The sequence below is a fragment of the Mytilus californianus genome, unplaced genomic scaffold (assembly GCF_021869535.1).
Source record: "Mytilus californianus isolate M0D057914Y unplaced genomic scaffold, xbMytCali1.0.p SCAF_2, whole genome shotgun sequence".
NCBI lineage: Eukaryota > Metazoa > Mollusca > Bivalvia > Mytilida > Mytilidae > Mytilus > Mytilus californianus.
The window spans coordinates 131,654,931-131,675,325 of record NW_026262668.1 but is presented as its reverse complement, the minus strand read 5'-3'; the positions used below and the strand labels follow the sequence as shown (position 1 = coordinate 131,675,325).

Genomic DNA, 20,395 nt, shown 5'->3' with positions numbered 1-20,395 from the left:
ATATTTTGTATTAAACACAGGGATCTCATTCTCACCTGTTGATAGAACCCTTGAGAGATTTTTTATTCCTTAATACTAGATTGTTACCATATATAATACCAAGATTGTTAATAATCTCAAATTCAATTGAACTAATAGTTGTTTGTAAGCTGACACCATAATCTAACCTTAACTGCATGCCTAATCCATGTTTTACAGCTAAAAAAACACCACTTACAGAATTATCTAAACAACAATCAGAGAGCAGGGCTTCATCTTATTTTACAGGTATTTTTAATATTCCCACAATTTATTCCCATTTACTAGGCTAGCTATGCTTTTATGTAGATTTATATTTTGACACCCAGAGTAGTTTTTATGAAATCTTATTTTTTTTCATTTTTTCACAAGTTTAACTAGTGTTTAGCAAACATAGACCCTTACACTATTGATATTACAATTTGGTATCTGAAACAAAATAAGCTATTGAACGGAATCATTGCTTCTGAGATTTTTGTCTCGCCTTGACAGAGTCAAAAAGTAAAACATTGGTATGCAGTTTCCGGTGGCGGCGGCGGCAACAACGTATTAGTTTGTGATTTGGTCTAGTTTATGGTGAACCACTAGTGGTAGGTCAATGATATTTGGTATGCAGTTGTATTAGCATTGGCACATTTCATTTCCATGGAGATTATTTGGCCCTGCCCCCTCAGTCATGGTCTATTGACTTTGAAAATTTTGCTTAGTTTACATGTATTAGTTTATGATTAGGTCAGTTCAAGGAGAACCATTAGTGGTAGGCCAATGTTAATTGGTATGCAGTTGTATAAGCATTAGCACATCTCATTTCCATGGAGATTATTTGGCCCTGCCCCCTCAGTCATGGTCTATTGACTTTGAAAATTTTGCTTAGTTTACATGTATTAGTTTATGATTAGATCAGTTCAAGGAGAACCATTAGTGGTAGGCCAATGTTAATTGGTGTTCAGTTGTATAAGCATTAGCACATCTCATTTCCATGGAGAATATTTGGCCCCGCCCCCTCAGTCATGGTCTATTGACTTTGAAACTTTTGCTTAGTTTACATGTATTAGCTTGTGATTAGATCAGTTTAAGATGAACCGCTAATGGTATGCAGTTGTATTAGCATTGGCACATCTCATTTCCATGGAGATTGTTTAGCCATGTACCTTCAGTCACTGTTCATTGACTTTGAATATTTGCATAACTTACATGTTAAAGTATTACTATTTTAATTTCATCATTTGCATTATCAAAATTACAAAAAAGGAGAGACATACCTCTGTGTTAACAGTTTATCACCTATGGAACAGTCTTCAAATGTAGAACATGAATATTCCATCCATAACTTTTTTTAATATCCACTTGCATGAGAAAATAACAATAACAAATAAAAAAATGTGTGTAGAAAGTTAACTTTGTAATAGTTTTTTTCCTAATTTGCTGTTTATACATTCAGTAACAATGTTAATGTGATCTAATATGCATGTATATAATCCTCCATTTTAATTCCTTTTACCAGCAAGTACACGAATAACAGTCAATACTAACAAAGGTAAGAGTTACCTCCCCTTATCTGATTGTAGCTGTAACTGGTTTAACATCATTTAACCTTTAGGGTAGATATTTTGTAATGCACCTGGATCTCTTCCTTTTATTGTTGACATTATACTTTTGGAAACAGTAAAGATGAGGAATTATTTGTGAAGACAGTATTTGGAGTCCATTGTGTATTTATTTTCAGTCATTTCATGGAAGTTTATTTCATGAAAATACCAGCAATTATTAGTATTGTTATAAAAGAATTTAAGTGCACTTGAAGTTCACAAAGTATATTTGAAATGTACCAATAGTGAAAATAAACTTGCACATAAAAGTACTGATATTAAATTAAGAGAGAGTAAAAAACAAAAAGTCACACACCAAATTTAACATTTGATATATGTACCCAAAAGGATTTCTGGTTAAATATAGCTGCTTAAGTGTCTTCGTTCAATTAGAAACTTCAGGCTAAACAAATAGGCAATATCTCATTGAATAAAATACCTCATTGAATTTTAAAACAGTATTTTGTAATGATGTTATACATTTCTCTATTTCCTAAGAAAATGGTTTGAATATTATGAATGGCTAAGACTACTTTGGGAACTTTATGTATATTCTGAAATATAGAACTCAACTCTCTTTTTCTCTTTGCTAGTAAACCTTTGTTATCGAATCTGACTAACATCTACTTTAAAATATCATGTGATGATTATGAACAGAAAACTTGTAGTTCATATTGATATTCCAGACATGGTGGAATAAGTAAATTATGTTTTTTCTGACTTGGATTTTAATTACCTCTTTTTTTCAGATTCTTTGTTAATCTTTGAAACCAGTTCTATTATGTATTTAAATTAACTGGCAGTTTCTAAAATTTTAACTACATACAAATAAGTTTTGAACCAATGATGAAAACCAAAATTAAATGTTTCGTCTCTCACCTCTTAACCTCCAAGATTTTGAGGGAGACTCCACTTTAGGTGTATTGTCTCACCCATTTATTTGTTCTCTTTGAGGGAGAAAAAAATCTACCCCAAACACAAAATCTAATTTTATGTTATATTGGAATTCCGTAGATCATTGCCAAAGCTGCTATTAAAAGTTAACAAGTATGTACTTTTAATAACTTGGTCTAACATTTATTACATACATTCAGAATCATATAGAACTGGTTTTAAAGCATTCCTTTATTTGTTTACCTCCAACTTTTATACTAATAACCTCTGACATTTAACCTCTCCCCATACAGAGTCAAGCGGTACAGACAGTGTAGAGCATGAGCAGATGGGTTTGGCTAAGACTAAAGTTGCCCCTCCCACAGATCAAACAGGTAACTGTAATAAAATGAAAGGATACAACTTGTTAACCCCCTTTGACAAAAAACTTATGTACAGTGTTTTTTCATAGCTTTGATAATAAAAATGTTGAATGGTAATGTTTTGACTGAATCTCATTGGTGAGATATGGTCAAAGTAAATATATTGTTAAATAATTAATTTGATCTATCACTCCTTACTTAAATGTTTTATTACTGGAATTCCTAGTTTGATGTGCTTCCCAAATTCCTTTTTCTTTGTTAAATTTACCTAAATTAATTAACGCATGTTCTAACAGGATTTTAACAGTTTATTAAAGGTTGCACTTTGTAAATACAGCTGTTTCTCAAACCACGCCTCTTTTGGGGAGATATTTAATATTCATAGGTATGTTAATTTGTTAACGTACTGGTTCCCATTGATGATCTCTGTGTTTCATCTCATAGAGACATCACTTGGGAATGTAACCAGTATAGATAAACATGGTAGCGGCTAAATTTTAATTCTTAGGAGGTCCAAAAATGGAGGTAAGGGTAGTATAGAATTTTAGTATAAGTTTAAACTCTTAGAAGTTCAGGGCATATAAATGTTGAAAATATGCCGCACAGCCCTATATTTTGACCTTTGAATAAAATAGTAGTGCATATAAACTTTCCGTTCTGGGATATTATTTTTCACGAAACTTCATAGTAAAAGTGTCACAGTTTTAGCCGCAAAGGGAGTTCCTATGGGAAATTGCATTGTCTGTATTTACAGAATTGCAACCTATATAGGGTTAAAAAATAGAACATACAGAATTTCACAAAATCTGGTTTATCTCAGAGATTTTAAAGAATTTAACTCAAATATGAAGTTTTATAAATATTTCATGAAGATTGAGAAAATCCTGGGCCTTAACTATGATGACTCAGCATAAATTCACAGTTTAAAGTATGCATGGTTTACTTAAAGCCCTGAATTCAAAATAAATTCATAATATATGCCTATTTGTAATTTAAATTGTTTAGAAGTGCTTATATTAACTCTTCGCAGTAATTGCAACTCATTGATCCTTCCTAAATATTTCTGGTGGGGTGTTTTTGTCCTGTCGATAACCCAAAAGTAAGCCGTAACGCCTAAATGTGCTTTTTTGTGACTGCGGCATAAAAAAGTACAAGCTAGAATTACAAAAAGACCTCAGTAAAACTTACAATAGTGTGTTCTATCCTAAATATGTAGTAAATATTTCACATTGCTAGAAACAGGGAAAAAAATTAGGAAATGTGAGGCCCCAGGGGCAAAAAACAGAGGAAAATGCCTACCCCTGAGTCATAAAACAGATAATTTAACTTGTAAATGCTATGATTTTTTTATTTTAAAGGTCTTTTATAAAGTAAACAATAACTGTGCTAGGAAGTTATGCAAAAATCAGATGTAAGCAGTCATTTCAATCAAACTTTTAGTGAATTTATGCACCAGACTGATATCTTCATAAATACAACTTTTGCAAATATGCCTTTGTTTAAACACTTCTAGGACATATATTAACTAACTTATGTTAGATATATGGTTAGGGATGATACTGTTGTTACAAGAATTCTAAACTGACCATTTGAGGCAGAAATTGTGAACTTTCATTGACAAATAGGCATACAGTAAGATGTGGACTAGAGACACAGGCAGGATTGGATACTTTGTATAATCTTGAATGTTGGAATGCTTAACTACTAAACAAAACATTTATAGTATTCTAAAATGCTTTCAATTTGTTATCAGAATAGTTTCAAACAAGTTTTAGACAGTTCATGTCAGAAAACATGCACATAGGGTAAGCTGGCAATAATTAGAGTCTTGTTTTCAAAATCTTTAAAAAATTGAAACAGGGGTAGGGGTATAAAATGTACTGTAAAAGGAGACGTAGAGTATATGTAGTGATTTCTTTAAGGCTATAATTCTGATAAATAAGTATTGTTGTGAGAAAAAGTGTTTTTAGAGAGTTTTCTATTTGAATAAATGTTTGTATAGGTTGCACTTTGTAAATACAGCTGTTTCTCAAACCACGCCTCTTTTGGGGAGATATTTAATATTCATAGGTATGTTAATTTGTTAACGTACTGGTTCCCATTGATGATCTCTGTGTTTCATCTCATAGAGACATCACTTGGGAATGTAACCAGTATAGATAAACATGGTAGCGGCTAAATTTTAATTCTTAGGAGGTCCAAAAATGGAGGTAAGGGTAGTATAGAATTTTAGTATAAGTTTAAACTCTTAGAAGTTCAGGGCATATAAATGTTGAAAATATGCCGCACAGCCCTATATTTTGACCTTTGAATAAAATAGTAGTGCATATAAACTTTCCGTTCTGGGATATTATTTTTCACGAAACTTCATAGTAAAAGTGTCACAGTTTTAGCCGCAAAGGGAGTTCCTATGGGAAATTGCATTGTCTGTATTTACAGAATTGCAACCTAAAGTATCACAGAACTTGAAAACAAACTTGTAAAAGTAAAGTTGACTATAATACATACATCTAGTTGATGTTATGTGATGAACCAAAAGTAGGTTAAAACATCTTTATAGTCTTCTCGTTATTCTCTGTAGGTCTTTTAGAGATCTCTACTTTTTTCTTATCTTCTTTCTGTTAGTATTACAGGTAGTTGTATTTTGCTAGATGTTAACTTATTTGATAATAAGAATGATTTTCTTGTTTTAGAAGCATTGTATTTTGTATGTCTCCATTATATGTGTTTAAGACCATCACATGTAAACTCAAAGCATACTTTAATCCTTTGATTTAAAGGGAAAAATCACGATTTTTTACTTTTCATCTTATTATGTTCATAATACCATAAAAAACATATTCACCAAGTTTTATCTGGATATGAACACTAATAAAGAAGAAAATTGGGAATTAATAAATTAATTTATTCGAACTTCCTGACTTATGTGACGTAGTTTAAGTCTTTTTGCATGCCGGGAGTGAATAAATCTCATTGTAAGTCTTGTTCGTTAATCATCTAATAACGCGATTTAAAGCGCATCGTCGACTTTTGGTGTAGCTATTAACCAACTAATAATTAAGAAAATAAAGTGATCAGCCGTGCAACTTTCAAAATTAATATGTATGATTTATATTTAAAGGATTTCTGATATGATTATAGTAATAAAAGTAAATCATACAATAGAATATATTTTTATGATTTTTTTTTCCGATGGATATTTTGAACAAACATATAAAACTGATATTGTTTTACAAATGCATGTTTGTATTCTCACCTGAAGGCTTTTACTTCAGTCTAGCAAACATTTCCCACTAGTACTGTGTAAATATAATGTGTATTATACTGTGACACTTAGTGACTACCTGTTGAATGCGTGGTTAAATTCAAGGTAATTAAAAGATTAGCATTCTGTAATTCTATTCTTTTGATCTTCACTCAGTGAATTTTAGCCAACACGGTTCACCGTTACCGATGTGAACAACATTTCGTATGAATGATAAAAACATTAATTATTTGGGGAGGAATATGGTGGCAAAATACCTGAATCTTTATATTTTGCGTAAGCTTAATTTTATAATAGATAGGTGAGTATTTTGTTGTAACATCGAAATTCTGTATTACTTTCAATTAAATAATTTTATAAATAAATATGGCCCACGAAAACGAGTGTATAAACCAAACACTGTACTTACTTTTTCCAAATTATCATGGGTATTAACCTTGAATATTTCAATGTTTAGCGAAAATTATCGTGGTTACATGATTAATATAGCTTGGTCCGTCAACAGCGATCTACATTTACCTAATCGGGAATGCCCTTATTAAAATATTTAAAATCTCACAACGTATACATATTTTAGCTATTTGACCAACGATGTTTAAAAAAAATAACAGAATCAATATAACGTCAACTTTCCTTTTTTGAATGGAGACAGACCGGCGGAATCAATTTTCAATGTGCTTTATATCTTGCACGACTTATCATTCATTCATAAACCCACTCTATACCAGAGACATATATTATCAGTCTTATCTGACAAGAATACATCTCAAGCGGACAAGCAGTATATTCTTTAAATTTCTGTGATTTAATACGAAGAAAGAAAAAAATCCCGAAATTAATTTGATACTTTGATACTCAATATTTTTCCTGGAAAATATTCACATCCTCGTTTGGTCTGAAAATAAGATAAGAATTTGGTATACAGAACATGCAGATGTGTGAATGTCATAAAACCTTGTTATCAGAAACCATTATAAATGTGAACCTGTATACGTAAGACCTCATGGGACGTCACCTAACCATATACAGGTAATATACAAGAGGTCTGTTATACCCGGAAATGTCAAGGTAAATCACTACCGATACAGAATGTACCAATGCAAAGAATATTCTGATGATTGTGAAGCGTGACCATTCATGATTTTAGAGGAGTCTTAGGTGGAAATTGCCGGTACGATTTAAATTCTGACTAGATTTTTTTCTCTCAATTTAAATCACTGAACTAAAAAAAGAAAAGAAACCTACGTCCAAGATCAGAATTATTCATGTAAATTCATAAATACAACGTTCTTATTTTGTAACTTTCAATATACTTTACCTCCAACCACCGCCCCCCTCCCAACCTGGGAACAGTATATCTAACATTACAATGTTTGTGTACCTGCCCAAATAAAAAAAAAAAAAAAAAGAAGAAAAAAGAAAGAGATGAACGGTAAGTCACATCAGATTCAAATATTTATATGGTTGATTGTCGTTAACTAGAGATGTATAGTTACATGTCTCTGCGTTAACTTATAAGAATGACAGGAAAGTATATACTTGAAATAGATTTATGATGAATAATATGCAACTGCGGCACCCCTTTTTATCAAAGTGTACATGCATTATTTCGATTAAGAATGACAATTGTACGTGAAATTCTATAGTTGCCAGTGAGACTTTCTTTTACCAGATATGCGACTTTTCGTATTTATATTTTCTCTCATATTACTCTCATTTAATATTTTATGCATAAGTGCAATATTTGGGAATAGTTTATTCCCCCCAACAAGCCAACTAAATAAATTAATCAACCATCTAGCTAATCAGACGTTAATACAAATACTATCAGTCTATCCGGAGTGAAGTTTCTTTATTTCTTCAAATAGATTTTTTGGGGATCATTAGTGTACGTCCAGTGGCATATATATTACATGCATGTCGGAACAGGAAAGTTAGCATAATGTACTTTTAGAACCATGTTCACATCATTATACATTATACCCATCAATTGTGGTGATGACGAATTTCTTTAACTGTTCGAGAACAATCTAAATGAAATATAAATCTGTGATTTTACAATGTCCATAACTTCGATGAACCAAAGCAAGTAAGATATCAACCTGTATTTAAATCAAATTGGTTCTGGATGTTCTCTGTTATATTCAAAAACATGTATGTATTTTTAATTGCGACTATCTATAGTTCCGTAACTTTCTATCTAGGCGTATTTACCAATGATCGACAAGTGCGTACATTTTTGTTAAATCAATATTTGTATGTTTCAAAATGTCCATCATTATTGACAACGAGTATATACTTACATTTTCCACAATTTACCGTTCGATAAATTTTATCAAATCTTTTTTTGGAATTATTTAGATTTTCATAAATATCATTCTTTACACCAGAAATGTTATTTATAAACAAGCGTATGTGTTTAGTAATGACTAGTATATCACTATCGGACACGCAAGACAAAGATGTATAAGATAAGATAAGATAAGATAAGATAAATTTTATTATCCAATTTTGGGCCCCGAGAGGCATAAAGATTATAACAAACAAATATTACACCTGATAGTTTCAAAATGGAAAGTTACAAGTTACCGGCCGTGTACACTGATCAATACCCTTATTGCTTTATGTAATTGTGTAATAAGAGTTTTTATGCCCGACAGGAAATCGCATGAATACCTGGACGTGTCACCTCACAATACCTCTGGGAATAATTCCTTTAGCCATGCTGGTGATCAGATAAGGGAAGGTCTGAATTTATTTAAATAATTAGATATAAGAAAATGTGGTATGAGTGCTAATGAGACAACTCTCCATCCAAGTCACAAATTGTCAATTTATAAAAGTAAACCATTATAGGTCAAAGTACGGTCTTCAACACGGAGCCTTGGTTTATTACATAAAAGTTTATTACATAAAAGAATTATGAACAAATTAGATTTTCGAAAACAATTATACACGGGACACTTATTTATGACTTTGAACTTTGACTTTTTAACTAATTCCCATATAAATTTCTTGTTTCAAAACTTAGTAAAAACAAGGATTTGTATAGTAACAAATACAAATCCTTGGTAAAAAAAAAACAGTTTAAATACGACAGACCATAGTTATTAAAAAAAATAATTACATTTTCCGTATCATGTTAGTTTGGAAAGGTTGCACAACCATGTCTATTATAATCATTTTTGTTACCCGGGAAACTGTTTATGCTTTTCATGTCGGATAAAACAACTGTACGCTTGACAAGATATCGACACGCAATTACGACTACGTTAGGTTACTGCTGGTTTTGGTCCTTTGTGGTTTATAGATGTATCGTGGTTTCTAAACCGAGAAGATGTCAAAATGGCTGCATGCAGAGAATAGATACTCTAAATTTAAAATCGATGGTGATCTCTTATATAGCAGAATAAAACTTTAATATTTATGAATTTGTGCTTTTTTATACAGAATGAACATAATATCAATTTTTAATTTTTTTGCGAAGTTTCCCTTTAAGGTTATTATAAGTGTTTCTGTCCAGTGCTGTATTATCTCTTATTTTGTTGTCTCTGCTTGGATAAAGTCACAGAAGCTGTAACATAGTGATCCTACATTATGTTGTCTACAGCAAAAAAAAATTAGGTTCAGTCTGTAGATAAAAGTTTTTGTTAGGTATCAATAACTTTAGCAAAACCTTAATGGAATGTTATGAAACATGGACAGAAGCTTCTTTATGATAAATACATTTTTTTTCTGTATTTTACAAATGAATCTACTGAATATGTGTTGTCATTATTCTGAGCTCCTCTGCCTCTTACCATTTCACAGCAAATAATTTGCCTAGTAACCTCCCCCTCTTAAACTACATCAATGAAAAATCTGATTAAATCTTTGTCATTTCTTAAAATTTTAAGTCAGATTTTTTTTTTTTTTTTTTTTTATAAATATATGAGAAGTCTGAAGAGGACTTTGACCTGTCAAATTTTAACCCTTTATATCAAATTTAAGTACACAATTTTCTGGCTTACTATTAGTTCTTGATGGAATGTCTTTCAATATGTAACAACTTTTTTACATTGTTATTTTGAATATCTCCAACAAACTTAATGGTATTTTATTATAGCACCAGGAGCACCTTTAACAAGTAGAGTTGGTAACATAGGAAGTCAGATAAATCTAAAACAAGTCAGATCCAGTCAAGGAAGTCTTAAATTCACAAAATCTGTAACATTTAAAGCTGGACTACTGGCTGACTGGGAGCATGAAGCTTACTTTGGACCCTTAATGAGCATGGATGAGGTAGGTCTATCAGAAGTCTGTCACATTTAAAGGTGGAGTACTGGTTAGTTGGGAGCATGAAGCTGACTTTGGACCATTAATGAGCAAGGATGAGGCAGGTCTATTAGAATTCTGTCACATTTAAAGATGGACTACTGGTAAGTTGGGAGCATGAAGCTGACTTTGGACCCTTAATGAGCATCGCTGAGGTAGGTCTATCAGAATTCTGTCACATTTAAAGATGGACTACTGGTTAGTTGGGATCATGAAGCTGACTTTGGACCCTTAATGAGCATGGTTGAGGTAGGTCTATCAGAATTATGTCACATTTAAAGCTGGACTACTGGCTGGTTGGGAGCATGAAGCTGACTTTGGACCTTTAAAGGGCATGGATGAGGTAGGTCTATTAGAAGTGTGTCACATTTAAAGCTGGAATAATGGCTGATTGGAAGTATGAAGCTGACTTTGGACCCTTAATGAGCATGGATGAGGTAGGTCTATTAGAAGTCTGTCACATTTAAAGCTTGGATACTGGCTGATTGGAAGCATGAGGCTGACTTTGGACCCTTAATGAGCATGGATGAGGTAGATGTATCAGAAGTGGGTCACATTTAAAGCTGGAATACTGGCTGATTGGAAGCATGAGGCTGACTTTGGACCCTTAATGAGCATGGATGAGGTAGGTGTATCAGAAGTGGGTCACATTTAAAGCTGGAATACTGGCTGATTGGAATCATAAGGCTTACTTTTGACCTTTAAAGGGCATGGATGAGGTAGGTCTGAAGTATTGAAAGGTGCAATTTAATGAATAGAATTTAGACAAAGTTGAACTTGATTAAATACTCTATCCAATAACTCCTGGAATTTTAATACAAATGTAAATTGATAGATGAGCAGATTATTGATTTAAAACCAAATTACTTCTTTTCTCTAGATCATTTTAATGTTTTTCCTGTTATCAAAATAAAATCATCCCACAGCAGATTTCTTTTATCACCTTCAGATAAATGAGATTGTGTTTAAAATTAATTATCTATAATTTGTTTTCAGTTGAAAGGATCATCAACCAGCTTGGTTGATTTTATTTTCTCCAAGTTTTATATGACTACTCACACAGAAACGCTTGGAATGGCCATTGAAAAAGGTAATTGTCTGATGTTTTATAGGGTTTTATAGTTTGGTTCCTCACTGGAATGAAAAGGTCTATGTCAAATGATGCATCACTTGTTAAAAATCTTCCTTTCATTCTAAGGGTGTCTACAATGAACATGTTCCTTGAATACCCAGTCAAGGGAGATGACTCTTAAGCAGATAATATTTAAAGAAATATATCTATAGAATTCATTTGAATTCTTTTATTCAAATAATTATTCACCACACTACATGGTACTGTGTACCATATATAGCTTTTGACCTTCCTGCTATCAGTCAGTTTTTAGTATCTAATTGATAATTGGAGATCCTTGCTTGATGTACGTTAAGTGTAATAACAGGTAGATTCATATTAAGGTCAAGGTCACCATATTAAGAATAGCCCATGGTTATTCAGTAAAGGGGTTTCTAATGATAACAGGAGAACCTTGGAATTAGAACCAAACATATATGGTCACTATATAGCCGTCTATACAGTATGAGTTTTTCTCATTGTTGAAGGCTGTAGGGTTGCCTATAATTGCTTACATAAACTTCATTTGAACTTTGGTGGATAGTTGTCTCATTGGCAATCATACCACAGCTCCTTATATTTATACATATAATGAGAAGAAATAGACAAAAATCAGTGCAGAAAGGTTGTTTCCAGCTGACAAATCTCTTGCACTGGACTGGAACTAAACTTAGATATATGGTTAAATATACTGTAATAATTTTTATAGATGATTTAAATGCACAAAATTGCAAAAGGATATGTTTCGCATGAATAAAATCTCTTTCAAATTTTGATAGCATAACTAGTACATGTATATAGCATTTCCTGGAATCTTTATAATTAATTTCTGAATTGTTTATAGTTCAAACATAGCCATAATACATCTCTAAATTGTTGATTGTTCAAACATAGCAATAATAAATATCTAAATTGTTGATAGTTCAAACATAGCAATAATAAATATCTAAATTGTTGATAGTTCAAATATAGCAATAATAAATGCTTACAGAAATTTCTGAATTAACAGTAATGTGTTAAACACCCCTAATGAATTTTGGATAAACGCTTTCAATGGCAAGGTCAGCAAATTTTCTAAAATTTCATAATTAGTGCAGATGCTGTTTTTAATGCTGCAGGGGAAGGGGCATTAAGTTTTACCCTTGTCCGTCTGTATGTCTGTCCTTCCGTACGTACATCTTAAAATTAGTTTGCCTCAACCAAATGTTATGAAACTTATACACAATGCTTATTACAACCAAACACAGATCAATATTTAATTCGGGTGGCATCACTTTCACCATTCTCGAGTTATGTCCCTTTATAAATGAAAAAATTGGCAAATTTGCCATTTCCGCAATCTTACTTTATTTTGCCTCATCAAAATGTTATGAAACTTCTACACAATGCCTATCACTACCAGACATAGATTTAAATTTTGGTGGCATCACTTTCACCATTCTCGAGTTATGTCCCTTTATAAATGGAAAAATTGCTAAATTTGTCATTTCCACACTGCAACTTTAGTTTTCCTCTACCAAATGTTTTAAAACTTATACACAATATTCATTACCACCAAACACAGATCAAGTTTGAATTTGGGTGGCGTCGCTGTAGCCTTTCTTGAGTTATTTCCCTTTGTAAATTGAAAAATTGCAGAATTTGCCATATATTTACAAGCAGGGGCATCTGTGTCTCATGGACATGTTCTTCATACATTTTTTTAAAGGACAAAGTGTGTTTTTTTTATTTTATTTGATACACATTTGCAAAATACCTATTTTAAACCACTGGTCAACCTTTGTTTTATTTTAAATCAAATTTAATCTCCAAAGCAAGTAAAACCCAGAGTAACTATGACTTTATGATTATGTATAATATATAGATATAATAATCATTACAACATTTCAGCCTACATGGATGGGACAGAGGAGAGTTTAGCTGAGGCCTTATCTACATGTCTCAATGTATATAATGCTGGCACTTCACAGAGACTAGATTTAGTGTTTTTCTCTGAAGCTATCAGACATGCAGCTAGGCTTAGTAGAGTATTGGTAAGTCACAGAAACTATGTTTAATGTTTTTTCTCTGAAGCTATCAGACATTTAGTTAGACATAATTGAGTGTTGGTTATTCTTTTTCTTTGAATAGTTAACTTCCTCTGTAGAGACTATTACATAGTTTCTTTCCGTTTTTAATTAATCAAGTCCTGAGTCTCCAAATTATGAATTAAAAGAGTTATTCCCCTTCCTTGGAAGTAGCACTGGTTTAAAGAATTGGTAACAAACCGTGTTTGTGAAAAATAGCAGTAATAATATTTCACCTTTGCAATATCATGCTGGAAATGATTTGTGCTAGAATTTGAATAAAGCTCCTGTTTTTGTTCATTATAATTACAGTGATGAAATTTACTCATGATATATAAAAGTTCATTCACTACTGGTAAATTACAATGTTTAGAAATGTTTTTATAACCTTGATATTTTTACAGGCAATACAAGGAGGCCATGCTGTTCTGCTGGGTATGAGTTATTCTACAGGAAGGTGTACCCTTGCCAGACTCGCTGCTTATATTGCCCACTGTAAGGTAAGATAATATGTCATTGAAGTATATAATTTATATAACCAGAGATATCTCTTGTGAGAGGAGTAGAGATTTGATATTCATTGATATACCGGTATATGAAACTCCTCATATTTCATGAAAAAAGGTTATGACTAAGGAAATCTTCATATTTTTGTACACATCAAAAGGTTATAAAAGGTCTGAGTAGAGTGAGTTTTCCATAGCAATGAAAACTAAGTGTGAGGTACAGAAGTAATTGAAATGTGAAATAAAACTATACACCTGTTCCATAAGAAATGGGAAAATACATTTACTGTGGGCAATATTTAACCTAAAGATATAATTACTGTTGGTAATATCAAACCCAATATAATTATTGTGGGCAATATTTAACCCAAAGATATAATTACTGTGGGCAATATCTAACCCAAAGATATAATTATTGTTGGCAATATCTAACCCAAAGATATAATTATTGTTGGCAATATCTAACCCAAAGATATAACTACTGTGGGCAATATCTAACCCAAAGATGCAATTACTGTGGTCAATATCTAACCCAAAGATATAATTACTGTGGGCAATATCTAACCCAAAGATATAATTATTGTTGGCAATATCTAACCCAAAGATATAATTATTGTTGGCAATATCTAACCCAAAGATATAACTACTGTGGGCAATATCTAACCCAAAGATGCAATTACTGTGGGCAATATCTAACTCAATATAATTATTGTGGGCAATATTTTACCCAAAGATATAATTACTGGGGGCAATATCTAACCCAAAGATATCATTATTGTGGGCAATATCTAACCTAAAGATATAATTGCTGTGGGCAATATCTATCCCAAAGATATAATTACTGTGGGCAATATCTTTCCCAAAGATATAGTTATTGTGGGCAATGTTTTACCCAATGATATAATTATTGTGAGCAATATTTAACCCAAAGATATGATTAGTGTATGCAATATTTAACCCAAAGATATAAATATGGTGGGAAATATTTAACCCAAAGATACAATTATGGTGGGCAATATTTAACCCAAAGATATAAATTAGTGTATTCAATATTTAACCCAAAGATATAATTTATCAGAAAGCACCCTCAGACTGCTGTAGAAAGAGATGTAAAGGGGTAAGTTTAAGATGTGGCCATGATCAGTTAGTGTCACAGCTTTGATAAACAGGGCACAGGTCGATGATATAAGTACATGTCATTGATTGTACAGGTGGTGATCAGGAATTGATTTGATTTTTTTTTTAAGATGGAGAGTAGTGAATAGTTGGTTGGTGAAGGTATTGTTTGTTTACACAATTGGTGAATTAAATCACAGGGTATTATTATAGATATTATTGTTGTCATGATAACAATTTTAAATTTGCCCTATTACATGTAATAACTTTTCATTCAGAAATGAATATGATACTTCTATTAATGAAAATAAACTGGATGAACATTACAATATTTATTCAAAACTTACATTTTAATTTTTTCTGGTATTAAAAATGCATAACTCACATTTATATACTGTAAATTCAGAAATTATTGCCAGGTTTTTATTATTGTGAGTATCGCAATTATAAGAACTTGTATTCTGATATCTGATACATATATCTGTATGCAGATCTTCCTGAAATCGCAATAATTTATCTAGCATTTTTGTCTATTCTTCAAAAATCGCAAAAATAAATGCACACAATAATTTCTGAATTAAACTAACTGGTTTTATGCAAAAAATCCAATTAATATTTAGTTATTTGTTTAATTCAAAATTAACAGTTTCAGTTACTACATGTATATTCTAAAGTATATTTTTTTCATTACACCTTCTTTATAGTTATTTGAACCAAAGTCTCAGTCGGATCCTAGTAAAAACTTATTGATTGTAAGAGAGCACATCAAAAGAGCATGTTACCACAGTGGAATTCTGGGTAAACCTTCTGTTCTGCTGGTACATGAAGACCTTGGATCAGAATGTCTCCAAGATATCTGCAGTGTAATGGCTGATGGTATGTTTATTTTGTTTCTATGGTGATGAATAACAGTCCAAATCTTCAAAAATTAGCTATTTAATTTTATTGAATATCATTTAAAAAAACAAAAAACCTTTTAATTTGATTCCTTTTGATGTTGTTTTGTGTGATTTTGATCTTATATTCATAATTCTTTTCTTAAAAACGATATAAATAGACAAATATTTTCTAATATGTGTTTTATATAATATTTAATGAAGTAATCTACTTTAGTGATCATAGAAAAACCACAGTATAGTATACTGAGTATACTGTATACTCAGACAAGAAACAATTGTATTTCTATTTATATGTAGGTACTTCCCCTGGATTGTATACGTTGAAAGAGAAGTATACCATAGCAGCAGACAAATCTTTATTAGTCAAACAAAGTTCTGTTTCATTTCACATATTTTGCATGTTTACATGTTTGTTTTATATTACAAACTTTCCTTATTTTGTTTTACAAGGAGAACTTGTATATTTGTCAATGGTTTACTGTAGACAATGGTAAAATCCTGCCAACACTTGTGTGGTGTATTAGTACAAAGAAATTTAGATAACAAATGATGCATTATGATGCATTTGTAAATGATTCAATAATTTTAATTTAGAAAATGGAAAGGGGGAGAACAAAATGCATAAACATTTTATTGATAATCTTTTTAAATTCATTTTACTGAATTATTTGATTTAAATAGATAGTATTGTTGATGACGGCAGTGGCATGTAATGTTCCGTATTAAGTTACAGATTCTGGTTCATTGATAAGTATACATAGAGATATGTCAACAAAGGTTGTACTTGGGGATTCAGGGTCAGGAGACATTATTTTTCAGGCTAAATTAAATTTACAATGTTTGGGTGATGAAGTTAAACTGATTTTTTTAAGAATCATATTCCTAGTTTATTTTTATACCCCATTCTACAAAATATAGGTATACAGATTATAACTGTTAGTCTGTCAGTCATTTTGGGTTACAGATGTTAAATCAAGTACTTTGGGATTGCAACCTTAAGATATATGGATGCTTATAATGAGAGGAAGATCCCTACTGATTTTGAGGTCACTTAACCTAAAATCAAGGTCATAGTAACTAGAAATAGATTTTTTGTTAGACAACATTACTGTCTGAAATCATTACAGGATAAAGTGCCTTTCCATCCAACCACTGTTCTTCTGAAACAGCCAAGCAGCTGATATAATACAGTTTAAATTTCCCCATTTAACTTATTGACTTTATTGTTGTTTATTTAGGTACAAGTCCAGGACTATACACAGATGATGAGATTCAGTCTATAGTCTCCCATATGATGCCTGGTGGTGTCCAAACCAAGAGAGTAGATAAGATAGAACAAGCATTTGAACGATTCCTGAAGAAAGTCAGACACAATCTTCATGTGATTGTTTGTCTCAGTAGTAAAGGTAATAACTGCATTATTAGTCCCCTACCTGCATAACGGATAGGGAATTTAGGTTTGTACTCCATCTGTCTGTCTGTCCATCCATCAGTTCAGCAAATCAGTTTTCCACAATTTTTTCTTTTTAAAAAAAAATTAAACGCAAGTGAACCAACGCCTGGTAAATCTTCTGTCAGTAGATTCCATAAAGTGGATACCTCGGGTATGCAGGGTTGTTACGATAAAAACATAAAATGTAGAAGGTCCTGTAACAACAACACTTTAAGGAATGCTCCAGTAATTTATTGAGATCGACATGTTTCACCGATCCTGCCACCGTCATCAGGATCGGTGAAACATGTCAATCTCAATAAATTACTGGAGCATTCCTTAAAGTGTTGTTGTTACAGGACCTTCTACAATTTTTTCTTTGTTTTTTAAGATATTGATTTGATATTTGATATATAGTTTTATCATGACCAGTTACAGATCAAGTTTGTGAAGTTTGTTCTGGTCTGATGTTTTTGTGCAGTGTTATGGTCCTTGGACTTAGAAAATTCAAACAAATAATCAGTTTTCCACACTTTTTTCGTCATGCTTGAAGATATTGATTTGATTTTTGTATATAGTTTAACCATGACAAGTTACAGTTCAAATTCGAACTTTGTTCCGTTCAGATGATTTTTCTGTCGATCTGTTTATTAATCTAGTTGATACAACTCCTTTAGTGACACTTTATTCACAATATAAACTTTCTGTAAATGTTTTTTTTTTTAAATAATCTGGCCTCATTTTGATATTATATATAAAAAAAATCTAGCCTATTCAGTTTCTAAAAAACAATATTCTGGCTTCATCTTCAGCAAGTATGACATGAATGATGTAAATTTTTTTTTTTTTTTTTTTTGAAAATTTTTATTGTTGCTTTGGATTGACTGAAAAAAATATTCTTGCTTGATTTGCATGGTTAAAATGAAATCTGGCTCTATATAAAATCCCAGCATACAATCATAATTCTGCTGGAAAACAATTTATATGTGATATTTATAACAAGAAATTATTGATATGTTTGGCAGGCTTAATTTTAACCATAAGTTAAATAGGTCTAATGTTTTGAAATCCCTTTTTTCTTCAGGAAATAGTTTCTCCAGCAATTTTAATAATTTACACAGTAAACTTAGTGAATATCCAGGACTTGTAAAACATGCAGTATCTGTAGACCTGTACAAGCCATGGACATTTGAAGCTTATGTCAAAATAGCTGAAGTGTGGCTAAGGGATCAGAGAACAAAGGTAAGGGGTCAAAGATCAAACTGATAATTTCTGTTTAAATTAGAGGTCGGGGTAATAGAGCTTATTTTAATCTCAGGTGTAAAAGAGGTGAGGTAATTTAAGCCTGTTTGGAGGAACAAAGATGAAAGCTATGGTAGTTGATATGCGGTTAAGAGAGGTGAAAGTTCAGATAGTTTATATAGGATGGATTGATTGATTGTTGTTTGCTTTACGTCCCGTGGACAATTTATATGGGACAGTAATATCAAAATTAAAAATAATGATAGTTGATGTTGAGAAATTCCAGAATAAAATAATGGAAATCTGACAAAGAGATCAAATGGAGAAGGTAAGATAGTTAAGGGTATATCAGAAACCAATGTCAAACTAGTAGAATAAGTGGATGTTTGACAAAGATATCAAAGTTAGAGAAATCTATGTTGTTATTAAGAGATAATGTTAAAAGTGAGATAGTACTTTTCTTGCTGAGAGCTCTGACAAAGTTCATAAGTGTGGATTGTTTAAATGTGAAATGTTAGTTATCTTTTTCTTGCCTTCTAAAATTTTATAAGAATTTTGTCTTAATCAGGTACCAATACCGTGGCACCCTACAAGAATGTTGGACCAGATTTCACTGACAGCCCATGCTATGGCTTATATGCACCTTTCATCAAAGGCTGTAATAGAAAGACAGTTCTGCCACCAGAGGGAGCCACTTAGATTTTATTCTCCTTTGACCTTCATGGAGTTTGTTCACTTATTTAGATTAATAGCAGCTCATATAGTCAAAATGGAAATCGTAAGTGTTGCCATTTATAATATATTATATAGTGGGTATTGCTAATACATAAAAAGGATAAGGAAATAAAATAAACATTAATATAATTAATATAATAGATATCAACTTATATAGCTTATATTTTCAAAAAACAATTCTGATATTCAAGAATAATATAAAATTATTTTTATAAGGAATGTGGTTAAATATGTACAACACAACTGCAAATCTGAATAGATAAGAGACTGTCTGTTTTCAAAACTGTTTTCATATATTCCAGTTTAAAAAAAAATCTATAAATTTTAAAGAATACAGGTAAACACGAGGAAGTCATATGTAAGGTTTTGGTATAAATATTATTCCTTGTTTTAATGTTTAATTTTGTAGGAGAATATAGGTAAACATGAGCAAGCCTTAGGTAAGGTGAATGAAGCATTTGGAAGTATAAATGAATACAAAAGAGAAGTTTCTGAACTGACACCAAAGTACAAATCTGCTACAGATGAAATCAAAGACCTGGTGGCCAGAGTAGAGGACCAGAAGGAACAATATATTGCTGTAAATATCTTATATTTAAGTTAGAATACTAACTGTACTAACACATGAGATGTGTAGTAAACTTTAATAAAACTGCTACCCGTACTCAACAACTCAACTAAAACAATTGTAAATTTTTGCATGGATTACATCTTAGTGTTTGTGAATATGAGTTTAAGGATAACCACTAATGGTAAGTATATGATATTTGGTATTCATTTATATAAGCATAAGAACATCTTATTTTCATGGAGATTATATGGCCCTGTCCACTCAGTCCAGGTTTA

General features: G+C 31.6%; 1 protein-coding gene across 24 annotated transcripts in view; it reads left to right on the top strand.

Annotated features, from left to right (window-relative positions):
* Nucleotides 1–20,395, top strand: part of LOC127731051 (dynein heavy chain domain-containing protein 1-like) — a 143,388-nt gene that overhangs the window by 83,807 nt on the left and 39,186 nt on the right. For 20 of the 24 annotated variants that reach the window (XM_052239851.1, XM_052239839.1, XM_052239835.1 and 17 more), the window contains 13 exons: nt 199–267; nt 1,523–1,555; nt 2,795–2,875; nt 10,234–10,409; nt 11,439–11,532; nt 13,444–13,586; nt 14,024–14,119; nt 15,204–15,242; nt 15,946–16,117; nt 17,379–17,546; nt 18,657–18,814; nt 19,383–19,592; nt 19,959–20,129. In XM_052239851.1, coding sequence (XP_052095811.1) covers nt 199–267; nt 1,523–1,555; nt 2,795–2,875; nt 10,234–10,409; nt 11,439–11,532; nt 13,444–13,586; nt 14,024–14,119; nt 15,204–15,242; nt 15,946–16,117; nt 17,379–17,546; nt 18,657–18,814; nt 19,383–19,592; nt 19,959–20,129 — 1,610 coding nt within the window. The remainder of the gene's footprint in view (nt 1–198; nt 268–1,522; nt 1,556–2,794; nt 2,876–10,233; nt 10,410–11,438; nt 11,533–13,443; nt 13,587–14,023; nt 14,120–15,203; nt 15,243–15,945; nt 16,118–17,378; nt 17,547–18,656; nt 18,815–19,382; nt 19,593–19,958; nt 20,130–20,395) is intronic. The other 4 variants (XM_052239852.1, XM_052239831.1, XM_052239837.1 and 1 more) reach the window with 3 other exon arrangements.